This window comes from Manis javanica, chromosome 5 (assembly GCF_040802235.1).
Source record: "Manis javanica isolate MJ-LG chromosome 5, MJ_LKY, whole genome shotgun sequence".
Classification (NCBI taxonomy): Eukaryota; Metazoa; Chordata; class Mammalia; order Pholidota; family Manidae; genus Manis; species Manis javanica.
The window spans coordinates 172,898,191-172,912,420 of NC_133160.1; the positions used below are offsets into that span (position 1 = coordinate 172,898,191).

The 14,230-nt window shown below is 57.2% G+C and overlaps 1 protein-coding gene across 25 annotated transcripts in view; it reads left to right on the forward strand.

Annotated features, from left to right (window-relative positions):
• Positions 1 to 14,230, forward strand: part of ABLIM2 (actin binding LIM protein family member 2) — a 142,208-nt gene that overhangs the window by 44,377 nt on the left and 83,601 nt on the right. For all 25 annotated transcript variants that reach the window (XR_012131893.1, XM_073238004.1, XM_073238021.1 and 22 more), the window contains exons 3-4: positions 4,173 to 4,356; positions 9,665 to 9,780. Coding sequence is in view for 24 of the 25 variants with exons in the window: in XM_073238004.1 (XP_073094105.1) it covers positions 4,173 to 4,356; positions 9,665 to 9,780 (300 nt within the window). In the remaining variant the exon portion in view is untranslated. The remainder of the gene's footprint in view (positions 1 to 4,172; positions 4,357 to 9,664; positions 9,781 to 14,230) is intronic.

A 14,230-nucleotide genomic window follows, 5' to 3' on the forward strand; every position in this document is an offset into this window, starting at 1 on the left:
AGATGTAAACATGTCACACACCCGGCACAGAGTAGGTCCTTCAAGAAAAAATAAGGCTCTGCCATTTTTACCAACAACTTGAAATTTGCCTTGAAAACTGAATCTGGTCCTCTTGACCCGTGTGTGGCCTCAGTCTGTGCTTTGAGCGCTGTGGTGCTCGGTAGCCCTGCCCATAATGCCCTGGGAACTCAGGCCCTGACTCTGAAATGATGGGCAGGTGAGGCCACAGCCCAGGACCACAGGGAAGCAGGCGCGCTCCGAGGGGGCAGCAGCGGGACGGTGCAGGTCCACGGTAGTGGGAAGGAAGGCTGTGTGCCTGGCGAGGGGGCCGCCAGCCCCGCCTGTGACTTGGTAACGGTGGGTGCAGTTGTGCACAGGGACATATCCATGTGGGGACTATGAGTAGCCACGTGGAAAGCAGTTCTGGGCACTGGGGGTGACAATGGAATGTGCAAATGCCAGCATTTCCCCTTTTGGGGTGCTCCCGGGGCATCGATGAGAAACTGACCAGGGCTTCCAGAACGAAAGTAGAGCTCCGGACAGGTGGGCCTTGTCCGTGGCCCAGGACACACGTTCTGCACAGCCCCACCCATGCTCCAGGGACCACAGGTCACATGCCAGAGCTGCATGAGGTCACCAGGGGAGGGAATCCGCTGACTCAGGCCTGTGTCACATGTGGAGGGTCAGAGGCTGAGCTGAAGACAGAACCAGGGCTGGCATGGCCCCGTGACCCCCAGGCCAGCTTGCCGCACATGGGGGTGCATGCCTGGAGTCCCTCTTCCTCCCCCACCACAGGAGAGGGGAAGGCGGCCCCAGGAACCGCTGGCCGGGCTCTGGCATCCCTCCTTCCGATCTTGTCCCCTGTCTGAGTCCTCTTGAATCTGAAGTCACGCTGTATACACATTTGTGTATCCTGGTTTTTCACTGTCACTGACCGCAGAAGCCCTTTGTCCCTCCTGTGAGTTCTCAGGGTCTGCCCCAATTCTTCCAACTGCAAGGCCCACAGGAAACTTGGCCGTCCCCTGCTGCTGAACACCTACATCAATTCCAGCCCTGGGTACCACACTGGTATCTTAGGACAGCCAGGAGACGTGGGTATGGTTCTCTCTGTTTTACAGATGAGGATGCAGAGGCCCAGAGAGCTTAGGTAACATGCCCAAGGTCACACAGCTGGAAAGTGGCAGGATTGAGGCTTCAAATGCAGGCTGCCTGACTCCAAAGCCCAGCATTTATTTACCTCATTTGCAGTGATGCTGAGGTCAACACTGGGCAATTGAACTTCAGTGCATATTCCCAGTTATTTCTCAGGATAATGTGCTGGAAGAGAGATGGCTGGGTCAAAGGGCAGGGGCGGTTTTAACAATCTTTAGAGTCAGTGCCAAATGGTATTCCAGAAATTGTCTTCCTACTGCTGCCTGCCCTCCTGACTGGTCCTCATAAATGCCCATATTATGTGAGCGCCAAGGGCCGACCCTCGGTCACCCACAATGGCCCTGCTTCCCTTATCAGTCTTGGCTAATTTGATAAGCAAAATAAAACATAGTAATACTATATTGTGTTGATTAGGACTTTTTAAATTATTAGTGAGGCTAGACTCTTAATTTTTAGGAGGCAGAAGTCTGGGTTTTAACTGTCTGGCCTCGACCTTAGCACCCTTGGGGCTGCTGCAGATGGCACTGGCCAGGGCCCAGCCTGCGGCAGGTGTGGCTGGAAAACTGTTCTGACTGCTGTCCGGGGCCTTCGTGACGTAGACCTGCATTGTTTCAACGGGCACTACATCCATCTTCACATTTTTCTCCTTCAAGGACAATCAACCAACACGTGCTCACGAAGACTGGAGAAGCAGCCCACGGAGGGTGTCCGGGAGCCATCCTACCGCTCCACAGCTGTCTTGCTACAGGCAGCGTTTACCGAAAAAGGCACCGATTCCCCCAGAAGGCACCAGCTAGTCTATTCTCTCCACATGCGGGCACGTCTGCTTGGCCTGCCCCAGGGTGCAAGGTTATATGAGGGCTTTTTACCCTCAGGCTGGTGTGGAGAAGCACATGGGACCTGGTACCAGCCTCTGTCCTCTCAGAGTGAAGCCAGTACAGTCCCTGCCTGGACGGAGGCCCTGCACGGTCGGGGCTCACGCCATACTAGCTCGTGGCCCCTCTGTGCTGCTGCTCTCGGTCAGCCCTGGTTCCAGGTGCAGGGACAGAGGCCCAGAGATGTTAGGGAACCTGCTCACGGCACCCAGAGCAGTGCCCACGTGGAGGCGGGATCTAAATCTGGGCAGCTCTGGCATCTGTGCTGTCAGCCACACAGCTTGCGTCTCACCTTGTCTGAAGAGCTGGCATCTCCCTGGAGACATGGAATGACATTCCATGCATGGCAGGGCTGTCACCTGTGAACGTGGCCTGGGCTGGGGGGACGGGGAACCCAGGAGAGACCTCCCCCTGTGTGGGAGATGGGAGCTGAGCTGAGGGGTGGCTGCCTGGACTCCCCAGGTGGCGGGTGGGTGGCGGGTCCTGAGCGCTGATGGCACCCAAGCTGGAGGCCTTGCTGCTGACCGGACACCCTGGAGACTGCGGAGATGCAGCTTCCAGACTACGGACTTCCACGGATGCTGTTCTGAAACCTGGCCTTCCTGAGAGGGCACCCGTGGCCGGGGGAGGCTGCTGGCTGCCTCTCGCCCCCCAGACTCCCTGGGTGCCAAACAAAGGCGCAGTTCAAAAGTCTGGTCTCAGCAAGCTGCCAGGAGCAACCCCCGGGTCCCCATCCTTGTCACCAAGAGCTGTGTGCAGAGAGGACTTACTTGGTACATTTAGTAACAACTTACCAACGTGTGTAACATGTGTGTTGTACTCCTATTGTAATAATACCTCAATCCAGAATATTTAAATATTTAGAGCCTGTGACCACAAGAAATTTCCAATAAATCAGTTTCCACATTGACTCTGGAATTTTTTGTTTTAGACAGCACGATAGGGCACTTTCTGTCTTAAAATACATTTGCATTCCGTTTTTGGCGGTGGGGTGGCAGTGGACCTTGCAGCACAGAGGGGACACACGTGAACTTTCCACCTTTACTGAGAACTTGGCTGTGGGCTTTGTAAGTGGACGTTGGCGGTCTTGCTTAGGTGCCAGCATTCCAGCGGATGTGCCGAAGGGCAACGTGGCAGCTGGATTTAAATGGGTCAATACTTAGAATTCAGCAGAAATGACTTCCTTTGTAATCAGTTAGTGTTTTGATGAAGACTTTAAGGTGTTGATTCAGAACTGTCTGAGGGCTTCATGGTGTTTCAGGGCTCTGGCTTGGGGGCTGTGACGCACAAGGACCCGGCGCTGGGGCCGCAGGGGGTCCTCTGGGCCTCCGGAAGGGAGGGACTGGGGCCGGCCAGGGCAGGCATAGGCTGCCCCCTCTGAAGCTGTGTGTGGCCCCCACGGGCCCCTGGGGCTGGGTGGGGAGTGCATGGGGTGAACAGGCGGGGGGCCTGGACACCAACTGGCAGGCTATCCTGAAGAAAGGCACCCCGTCCCCCGCCAGCTGAGTTCTCCTACCCTCCAGGCTCCAGGCCCAGCGTCCTGGGGCAGGAGGCGTGTGTTGTTAAGGGTCAGGGAACCAAAGGACTCGTGTTCGAGTGCCTGCAGAGTTCTGCCTCTCAGGGGTTCTGGCGTTGTCCACACTGTGGGAGACAGACATCAAGGACGTGGGGATGCAGCAGGGTGGGGTGGGGATCAGGAAGCCTCACTGTGCGCGGCGGGGCAAGCGCGGGGATGCAGCTGTCCTCCACACTGCCTGGCTCATAGTAGGTGCTCAGGTATTCAGCACCTTCCTCATCACCTGGCATAGCCGACAGGTGTGTGGGGCATCAGTGCTCGTCCCTGGTGGCTCAGGGAGGCTCGGGGGGCGCCCCAGTGAGAGAGGGAGGCTGCGCTGGTCCCTTAGCTCGGGCTGCTGCTTGTTCCAAGTTGTTGACCCTTTCTGGAAGCTTCCATAAGACAGTCCACTCAACTCTAGGCTGAGGCGCCAGAGATCAGGTCTGTCTGGAGCCTGGCCCCCTAGGGGTTCAGTGAGTCACCCTGAGTTTGCCCCTAGGCCTGTGTCAGAGGTGGGGTGTGGGGCGTCCTCCAGGGCCCGTTAGAGCCAGGAGGTGGTTACCACTCTGCTGACCATGCGCTCTCCCCAGCATGCGGCTGTGACCTGGCCGAGGGCGGCTTCTTCGTGCGGCAGGGCGAGTACATCTGCACGTTGGATTACCAGCGGCTGTACGGGACCCGCTGCTTCAGCTGCGACCAGTTCATTGAGGGTGAGGTGGTGTCAGCCCTGGGCAAGACCTACCACCCCAACTGCTTCGTGTGTGCCTCCTGCCGGTGAGTGAGGCCAGCCAGTCCCCTACTTCCACCCCTGGCACTGCCTGCCTCCTGCCCGGCCGCCCTCCCTCCCTCCATTGGGTCACAGCCGGGGAAGGGAGAGGGTGCCAGCCAAGAAATGGCAGGTGGGCACTGGGTGGCTGGGCACCAAGGGCTGCCATCCAGTCCCAGCCCCTGCAGGCCCTTTCCCTGCCCACAGCACAGAGCTGGGCCATCTTCCTGGGAGTCGTAGAGGCCAGCAGGTTCTGAGGCCGCCAACGCATGGCTTCCTGTGGCTTCTGGGCAGGGTGTCTGTCCTGTTCCTCTGGGCCCTTGGCCAGCTCCTCTCTGTGCCCACATCCCCCTCAGGCTCCTTCCCTCACAGTGGTGCCCGCAGGGTCCGTGCTTCGGTCTCTGCCTGCCCACCCACTCAGCCATCCCGGCACATCCCATCTGCACACCTTGCCCCTTTCTCCCCTTGCCCTGGGCCTGTGGGTGACACCACCGCCCAACCCACCAGGTGCATGAGCCCCTTCTAGGGGTGCCTTCCAGGGTCCCTTCCTTTCCAGCATCTGCCCAGCCCCTGCCCACACTGAGGCCTCGGAACCTGCCGGCCTGGAGTCTCGCCACGGCCTCTGGACCAGGGTTCCCGCCTCCCTCTGCTGCCGCTCCTTCTGCGCCCAAGCTCCTCAGCCCGGGGGAGAGGACCTTCACAGTCCGGTCTGGTTCCTTTCTCCTTTCCTTCACTCACCCACTCGTTCATTCACTCACTCATCCAGGCTTTTCTAAAAGTGTACACGGGCCAGGCGTGGGGCGGGCACTGGTGACCTGGTGATCGTCCGCTCAGACCCCACAGGGCTCAGCTGCTAGGAGCACCGCAGTGCAACAAGAGTGCCTCCCCCTGGGCCTCATGGCCCCTGCTGCACCCTGTCCCATTGCTCCCGGGCCCGCACAGTACTGTGCCAGCATGGCCCTGGAGCTGCCTGATGTGGGCTCCGGGCAGGCACAGGCTGGGGCTGAGCCCTCTGTCCCAGTGCCAGGCATAGAGCAGGGGCGCAGCACACGATCCCTGGAGACAGACTGAGATCCTGCCCCTGGCAGCCATACGCAGCTCCCTTCTCTGCCCTGCATCTCTGGGCACTGGGCACAGAGGCCAGAGGCAGCTTTCCCATGTGGGTACCCTCTCTCTCGCCCTCCCATGGCTCCTAGGGGGTTGTTCCATTTCTAAAAACAAAGAATATAAAAAAAACCCAGAGTTTATTTTCTACTCTGTTCTCTGTGTCTCACCACACCCAGTTTAAAGGGGACTTTTTGGGTGTTGTTTCCAAAGCATTGTCTGTAGTTACAGCACATGCACCAGTCAGAAAGCAAAGCCGCTGTCCGGGGACTGCTGAGAGAGAAGGACAGTGACAGGGGACATTGCTGATGACAGAGTCACTGGGTCATTACAGTGTGTGGGGGTCAGATTTCCCCCAAGGGCTACTTGAATGTTTGATTTCTGTGCATGTAGCTTAGAGACAAGGGCTGACACATCACAGTTGGTTTGAAAGATCATCTCTAGGTAATCTGCTATTTTAAAAATAATAGCAGAGACCTCTGTCATGCTGCAGCAACTGGGACTGGCCTTACCACCCACTAAAAACAACTAAAAAGCTGGACAAAATGTATGGAACAGCTGTTTTCCGGCCTTGGAGAACAGGCAGCTCAGGACTAGACGGAGGAGAGGAGTGCGGAGGGCCTTGCAGCCCAGCTCTCGGCCTGGAGGCAGCTCCCCGGCGCAGTACAGGCAGAGGGGACCCAGGAGAGCGGTGCTTTCGCGGCGCCAGGAGACAGTGACCTGGGAGGCAGGGGCAGCCTGTCAGAGGGGACGGGGCTTCGCAGAGCGACATCAGAGAGCCGGGTAGAGGAGCCGTCGAGCCTTTGACGGAGTAGGAAGCCGCGACATTTCACGAGGTGGGACAGGGAGTGACCAGGCTGCTGCAGGCTAAACAGCTCCCAGGGCTGGGAGACACCCAGGTTCTGGCCGGGTGGGGACCCCCCGCTGAACACCCGGGTGTGCAGTGCGGACACCAGAAGGGCCGTGCCTCCTCAGTGGGGCGGAACAGACCCAGAGCAGAGGCTGCTGCCAGCCTGCCTTAAGCAAGTACACGAGCAAGCCTCCACATGGCCTTGCTGACCTGCCTGGGCCCAGAACAGCCCGACTCTTGTAGGAAGATAAAAAAAAGACAGCATTCAACAACATAAATGACGATGTCCAACGTCCTACCAAATGTTACAGGTCAAAGAAGCTGGAAAGTGCGACTCAAAGCCAGGGAAGATCGGTCAGTAGCGATAGTTCCAGAAATGAGAGCAGCGGTGAGATTAGCAGATCACGACTTTAAGACAGTAAGGGAAACAAACGCGTTTAAGTGTTTAAAGGAAAATGTGAACATTAGTAGGAGTGTCATGGGCGCTGTGGAAAGAAACCGAATGGAATTTCTAGACCTGAAAATTCCTGTACAGGAGTCAGCAGTAGATTGGGTATTTGTAGAGGAAAAGACTAGTGAACAGGAAGACAGAACAGCAGGAACTCTTCGAACTAAAGCGAAGAGAGGAAAAGTGCTGAAGAACATGAAAACAGGCCCAGTGATCCGGGCATGTAGGTCAATCCGTCTGTCTTGCTTGGGATGGGAGGACAGGGAATAGGAGAAGACCGAAAAAAACTGAAGAAATGATGCTTGAAAAATCCCCAAATTTGATGTAAACCGTGGATCCAAGAATCTCAATGAACCACAAGCAGAATAAACACAACAGAAACCTTCCAAGTCCATCATAACCAAACTTCTGAAAAGTCGGAATAAGAAATCGAAAGAAGAAAAACAGCAATAGAAAAAACATTCCCGACAACGAAACAGAAGAATATCGCAGTGTTCTCATCCATCACTGCGCCGTCGATAAACACGTGAACCAGCGCTTAACATCGTTAAGTCATCAGGGGAATGCGAATGAAAGTACATGGAAGTACCGTTCGACGGCCACACTAGAACGGCTGAAACCAGAGGTGGGTGACGTCAGGTGCTGGTGAGGATTCGAAGCAGAGGGAACTCTCATACACTGCTTGCAGGAATGCCAAGCAGGGCGGCCTCTACGGAAAGCGGTTTGGTGGCTTTTTATAGTTAAACACAGAGTTAACTTACGACCCAGTAATTCCACTCTTGGTATTTACCCAAGAGAAGTGAAGGCACACATCTACAGAAAGACTTGTCCGCAGATATTCTTAGAAGCTTTGTTTGTAACAACCCCAAACTGCAAAGAATGCAAATAGCCTTCACCAGTGAGCGGAACACCAGTTGTGCCCCCTCGTGTGATGGAACCCCGCTCAGCCCCAGGAGTGTACTTGGGTGTGTGCACCGAAGTGAGTGGAGCTCAGAAACATGGTGCCGAGCGAGACGCTGAAGATGACGTCCTGTGTGGTTCCAGTCGTGCGCAGCTCCAGAAAGGGCGACACGAATCCGTGGTGACAGAATGCCCATCTGGTTGCTCGGGGCCGGGGTGGAGGTGGTGGGGTGATTGTAGACAGCTGCGGGGAACCTTCTGCAGCAGACAAAATGTCTCATGTCATTACTGTGGTGATGGTTACATGAGTGTGTACATTTATCAAAACACACTTCAATAAAGTTGAATGAACAAAATAATAGCTTCCATTTATTCAACCCCTCCTGTTCCCAAGAAGTATGCTAGAGCTTTCCACACAGTAAGCCCCGTGGATGGGTGGGTGGAAGGATGAGGAGCAATCCTGGGCCACGGGTGTTTTTAGTCCCATTTTACAGGTGCGAACCAGGAACTCAGAGAAGTTAAGTAACTTGCTCTGGGTCACACAGTCAGCGGTCCTCGGTGTGCACCCAGGGGTGGTGTGGGACTCCCACTGTGTCCCAAGACTTCCATTACCAGACCAGTTTCAGGACACTAAGAGGGAGGCAGGCAGGGCCCAGCACTAACACAGTTAACACAGAGATGGCATCAGATGGCTGCGAAGCTGGGGAGGTGGCCCTGCTCGGCCTTGTCATTCATCTGGTCACTCCAGCCCTCCCTTCTTCATTAACAATGACCTGTTCATTAACAATGGTCCCAGGCATAGTTTTCAGCCCTGAAGAAGGCGGAAGGGAGATAGCAATGGTCTAACCAGGGGAAGGGAATGTCCTGGTCCAGACAATTCTGCAGGCTACTGCCTTGGGGGGCAGGTTCTCCAGCCAGGCTCAGCTGGGGCAGGAAAGGTGGCCCCAGGGCTGCTGGGAGCTCAGTGGCAGCAGGTGGCAGGGGCGGACATGGGCAGGACACTCAGGTCATGTTTCCAGCCCTGGTTCACAGGTGGCCTGGCCCAAGCTCACCAGGTAGCAGCCGCCTTCCCTCTCTCTCGGTCACCCGAGGAGAAGTCCTTGGGGCTGCCGGACGTGGGCTGGGCCTTTGCTGCCCCCACCCAGCCTCCATCCGCCCCCTGTCCCCCAAACCGCCCAATAACCTTACCTTGCATCAGGGCTGAGACAAGGGTGTGGCTAGTGAGGCACTCGCTTTAGATACAGAATTGAAGGGGGTGCCAAAAACTCAGTGAAGGTAAATGACAGTTTAATATGATATTTTCAAAAATTGAAATCCATGCAAAAAGAATCCGTGATGACCAACATGCCAAACTCTTAAGTAAAGGCAAGATCCAGCGTGCAGGACCCGGATGTCTGCACGGCATGCGTTTAGGGGCACTGCCTTCTCCACAGCCCGAGTGGGTGAGCCATGGAGCTTTGGAGCCAGACAGGTCTTGCTTTGACTCTGGTTCTGAAATGCATCAGCTGTGTGTCCTTGGACAGGTTAACTATTCTCTCTGAACTTCAGTTTTTGCACCTTTAGGGAAAATATGAAGCAAACACCAATTTGGACAGACGTCCTGTGTGCATTTTAGGGATCAGTCATAGTGCCTGTCACCTGGCACATAGCAGGTGTTCTAGAAGTGGTAGCTGCTGCCATTACTATAGAACCGATGCAGACAAAGCTTCCTGGGTGGTCAGCGGAGGCCATGGTTTGGACCAGCTGAGTGACTGCCCTATGCCAGGCTCTGGGCCGGCCTCACTGTGCTGCACCCCACACTGCGATTCTGCCTGTTTGTACGGTGAGGAAACTGAGGCTAAGTTGTCAGTGACCTGCCTGAGGTTGCACAGCAGGGATGCACCAGTGCCCGGATGGAGAGATGGCACTTGTCTCCATGAGTCCTGGGGGAGGCGGTGGCAGGCCACCTTGGGGGGCTCCCCGCCAAGAGAACAGCGGACGGTGGTCTGGCTGCTAATGCACTCTCTTGTTTCAGGGTGCCGTTTCCGCCTGGGGACCGAGTGACCTTCAACGGGAAGGAATGCATGTGCCAGAAGTGCTCCCTGCCCAAGTCCGTGGGTGGCAGCGCGTGCCTGACCCAGGGCCTCTGGAGTAAGTGGGTGTCAGCGGCAGAGGGGCAGGGGCTGAGCTGGGTGGTGGGCCTGCAGAGCCTGGGAGGGGGCTGGGCAAGGGGCAGGGACCCAAAGCAGAGGAGACAGAAATGAGTCTTATGACAAGGAAAGGGAGGGAAGAGGGACAGACATCTCCCGGCACTCCTGCCCCTGGGCCTTTGCACAGGCCGAGCAGCCACCCCATTGTCACTCCTGCTTTCACACCCCACTTCCTCTCCCGCTCTCAGCCCACTCTAGCCTGCCTCCTCTAGGAAGCCGGGCCTCCTCCTGGTCCCCTCCCTGCAGCACACACTCAGCTCCCTGTAGCTCCTTGCAGACGGTCCCGAGCCCTGTGGGAGAGCCATTAGCAAGCCTTGAACTCAGGGTGCTGTGGCCAGGGCTCTCGGGCTAACTGCTGCACCGCCCAGGAGCTAGGCCAGGGTGTGTCTGCAGTGGGTGCTCAGCACATGCTTTTAGATGAAGCAGCAGGAGGTGGCTCCTGCAGAACACCTGCCAGTTGGAGGGTCACCACCTGGGCTGGAGGGCAGGCTCGGGGCTCTTCGAGGCCAGAGAGGCACCGCAGGGACTGGGCAGGGGCCCAGCACTCTGGGACCTGCCGCTGCAGAAGCGAGGTTTTCAGAGCCCATCCCGTGTGCCACGGTCACTGGTTCCCTGGTGCCAGGGCCGCACGTCACAGAACCAAGGAGCAGTCTGTGCTGGTTTCCAGAGCCGGCCCCTTGCCCCTAGTTGATTTCCTCTCCCCTACTGAACACCCTCCTCCTACCCTCCTTGTCAGCTAGGACGCCCCTACAGAGGGGATCGCACCTCCAGCCTCCCAGGGTCAGCTTTGGCTTCAGGGGCAGGTAATACTTTTACTCTCTGAAATGAGGTGGAGCCTTTATCCCTGGGGGAGCCAAGCTCGAAGCAGCACTAGCTGGTGACGCTGTCCCTTTGGGGGCCGGCTGAGAGTCCGTCATTCAAAACTTCCTCTCCCTCTGAGGTCTGGATTCATTGAATTTTTGAGAATTTGCTCCACAAATAGTACTGTTACAGTTAAATCTAGACTAGTAGTCAAAAGTTATACAGCAGAATAAAAAAAGGGAGAGGTTTGTTTGAACAGCTTGTCCAGAGCTTCCTGGCAGCCAGACTGAAAGGGGAAATATGCCCAACCACAGACATTGTATGAGATTTTTTTGAGATTTTTTTAAAGTGTCATGGGAGAAAAGGGTTTGCCTTTTCCAAATATAAATTATTTTAAAATACAAAATTTGCATTTTTAAAGAAAAAATGCTCCCTTGACCTCCAGATGGCCTAGTAATGTAACCTGCTCCTTCTTACAGCATGCAGTGACAATCTCCAGCTTAGGACCTTTTTTGTGCTTAGGAAGTGTTAAACTTTGATCCCCAGCTCATGGCCCCCATGCAGATGTGTGCAGGGCCTTCCCAGCTCCTGCCTCCTCTTGTCCCCAGGGCAGCCCTGCCCAGCAGGACCCCCTCCTTACGTAGGTGCAGAGGCTCCCTGAGTCCGGTGGGAGTTGGATATGTGCTGGGCCCAGTGTCCAGCTAGGAAGAGGTGAGGCTGAGGTCTGGGCCAACTCCAAAGCAGAGGAGCTCGCCCTGCTGTGACCACAGGCCTTCAGAGGAGGTGGCCTGTGTTCTGGAACTTGAGACACAGGTCCCAGTAGGTGGGCATTTACAGACCTGAACGGGGAGCAAAGCCTGGACGCATGTGCGACATGCTGGGGGCAGTCTCCAGCCCCATGTGTGTGGCCGGGGGTGCTGCTGAGGGGACGGGACAGCAATGAAGCCAGATCTCAAAGCCACGCGGAAGGGTTCCCACTGCATCCCGGAGGCAGCGAGGAGCCACAGAAGGCTGCTGAGTGAGGCAGTGCGGCGGCCAGCAGGGGATGCTGGGCGATGAGCCTGAGCAGCAGGTCTGCATGGCTGTGGGCAGGCAGGGGATGCCTCTGCGGTAGAGTGTCTAGGGTGGAAGGGGCGCACTGCCCTTGCCTAGGGCGCAGTGAGTGGCTGGCTATTTAGGTGGGAGACATGCCCGGGTCCAGGCCTGGCCTTCCCTCTCCTCTCTGGCCCTGAGCCTGCTGCTTAGTAACAGGAGACACTCCTCTCTCTGGGCATCGCGTCGCACTACCCCTGCTGGGGCCCAGCCCTGCCAGGGCGAGGATGGGGTCACAGCTGGAAACTGGGGCCACATGGGAGCCAGGAGCTGAGGCCCCTCGGGGTCAGGAGGGGAGGCCCCCATCCCCTGGTGTGTGCCAGAGCTGAGGCCGGGGCTGAGGCCCTGGAGCTTCTGTGCCTCCCACGGCCACCTGGGGAGCGAGGCAGCCAGACTGCCCGGTCAAAAGAGGCAATGGGGCTCTGCAGGGCAGCAGCCATACCAGCCATCCTGGTGCGTACAGTGGCCACCTTGTGAGGTCCAGCTTGTGGGGTGCAGTGACTGTGGCTCAGCCCCTGGAGCCCACCCTCTCGGGGCGCCTCCCCACTCCCACGCTGCAGTCAGGGCTCAGAGCAGCGGCCCCTTCTCTCTCCCAGCGGCTGCCCTTCTTGCTCCACTCGGGCTCTTAGAGAAATCACAGGCCAAGCCCAGAACAGGCCAGGCACTTCCAAGTTTCAGAACTCAGTCAGCTCCTCACTTTCAAAGGTCAATCTCAGATTTGACTCAGAGGCCTCCTCCGCTCCCGACCCAGTTAGACCTGGTCTGGCCCTGCAGCCCCACCCCGAGTTCACAGCTGGGTTCAGAGAGGCTGCCCAGTACATCCTGGGTCCCGCAGCGCTGAGAGGCAGAGACAGAGACCCGATAACCTTGTCTATTGGAGGAGGTAGTACATGGGGGAAACCAGGAAACTATGTGGAAGTTTCTAGAAGGGCCATGCCAGGGAAGAGGCGTAAGCCTGTCCCCTTGCTGTGGCGGCAGATCAGGCCCAGGGTGTACGGGTGAGCAGATGCCAGCTTTGACTCTTGGCGATGGGGGCATACTTCCTTGGGACATCCCCCTTGTTGACAACTGTAGTCAGCAGGGTTTGTGACACAAGATTCTGTGCTGTTGTTTGCCAAGTGTGCATAGCTATGCTGAGCCCCAGATATGTCCAGACACTGCTGTTCCCATGACAGCCCGCATGGCGCTGTGCTCTGGCCTCGTCAGGGGTCACTATCAGTGGGACTCTGCCCTGAGGGAGGCGCCGGGCTGGTGTCGGTCCCCCTGCCCTGCAGCAGCCTCTGGGGCATGTTCAGGGGCCTCTGGCTCCTGTCCTGGGGGGCACACTGCCCTTGGGGCAGGAGTCCTGCAGAGAGCAGGGGCCTTCCCCCATTGCGTGCCCCTGGGCCTCCTGCCAGCCTCCCCTGTGGCAGCTGTAGTGATAGAGCGTTCAGCCCCACATGCATGTCATCATTCATCAAACGTGTCCTCCGTGCTCTGGGCCCGTGGATGTTTGCTCTCCTTATGCTTGTAACAACCGCGTGAAGTTGGTGCTGTTATCATCCCATGAAGTGTGTCCCCATTCTTTGGGCACAAAGAGGTCCAGTGACTTTCCTGAAGTCACACAGACGGCAGGGGCAGCCTGGCTCCCAGGGCCGTGTCCCTAACACTCGCCTACCCTGCCTCCCCTCCAACCGCAGCGCCACGCTGTGCGCTCTGTGCTCCCTTCCTTAGCCCGTTCACAGAGATGCAGACCACGGCCTAGAGCAGGGTTGCTCAGCCTCGGCATGATTGACACTCAGCCCCCATGACTCTGTGTGGGCTGCCTGGAGGCGTGACAGTCAAAAGGGTCCCCATGCATTGCCCGGGCACCCCTGGGGCTTGCCCTGTGCTGAGAGGCTGTCTTGCCAATGGGTTCAGCCCCAGACAAGTTCACTGTGGATTCAATGTGACCAAAGAAATGACAGTAGAATGTTCTTGGGGTGAAAGGGTTTATACCCAACTTTATTCCCACAGTGGCAGGTCAGTCACTAGAATCCTGTTCACTCAGAGCGAGTCTGCAGGCAGCAAGCCGGTCTCTGCCTCTGGGCCTCTCTGCCCGCACAGCCATCCCCTGGGCCTCTGTCCTCTGCGCTGCCACCACTCCAGCCTCTGCTCTGCTCTCCTGCAGCCTTGCAGCCATGCCATCGTGTCGCCCAGAGCACTGGGCAGAGCTCTTTATATAGAGTCAGAAACAACGCATTGCCCACATGTGTGCAGTGAGCCAGCCGACCAGGGCCAGGTGGGCATCCCGGCCACGGGAACCTCCCCTTTCTGCACGGAGGCACTCACGGCGAGCTGCCTGCCCGCTCGGGTCTGGGTGCAGGAGCGTGTCTCTGCCCTGCGGGGACCGGAGGTGGGCTGGGGAGGGCTCGGCTGCCTCCTGAACTTGAACGGGAGGGCCTTCTCTTGGCCCCTGTTCCTTCCTTCCTTCTCTCCTTCATTCATTCCTTCACGCACACATGTATTCATTCGCTAAG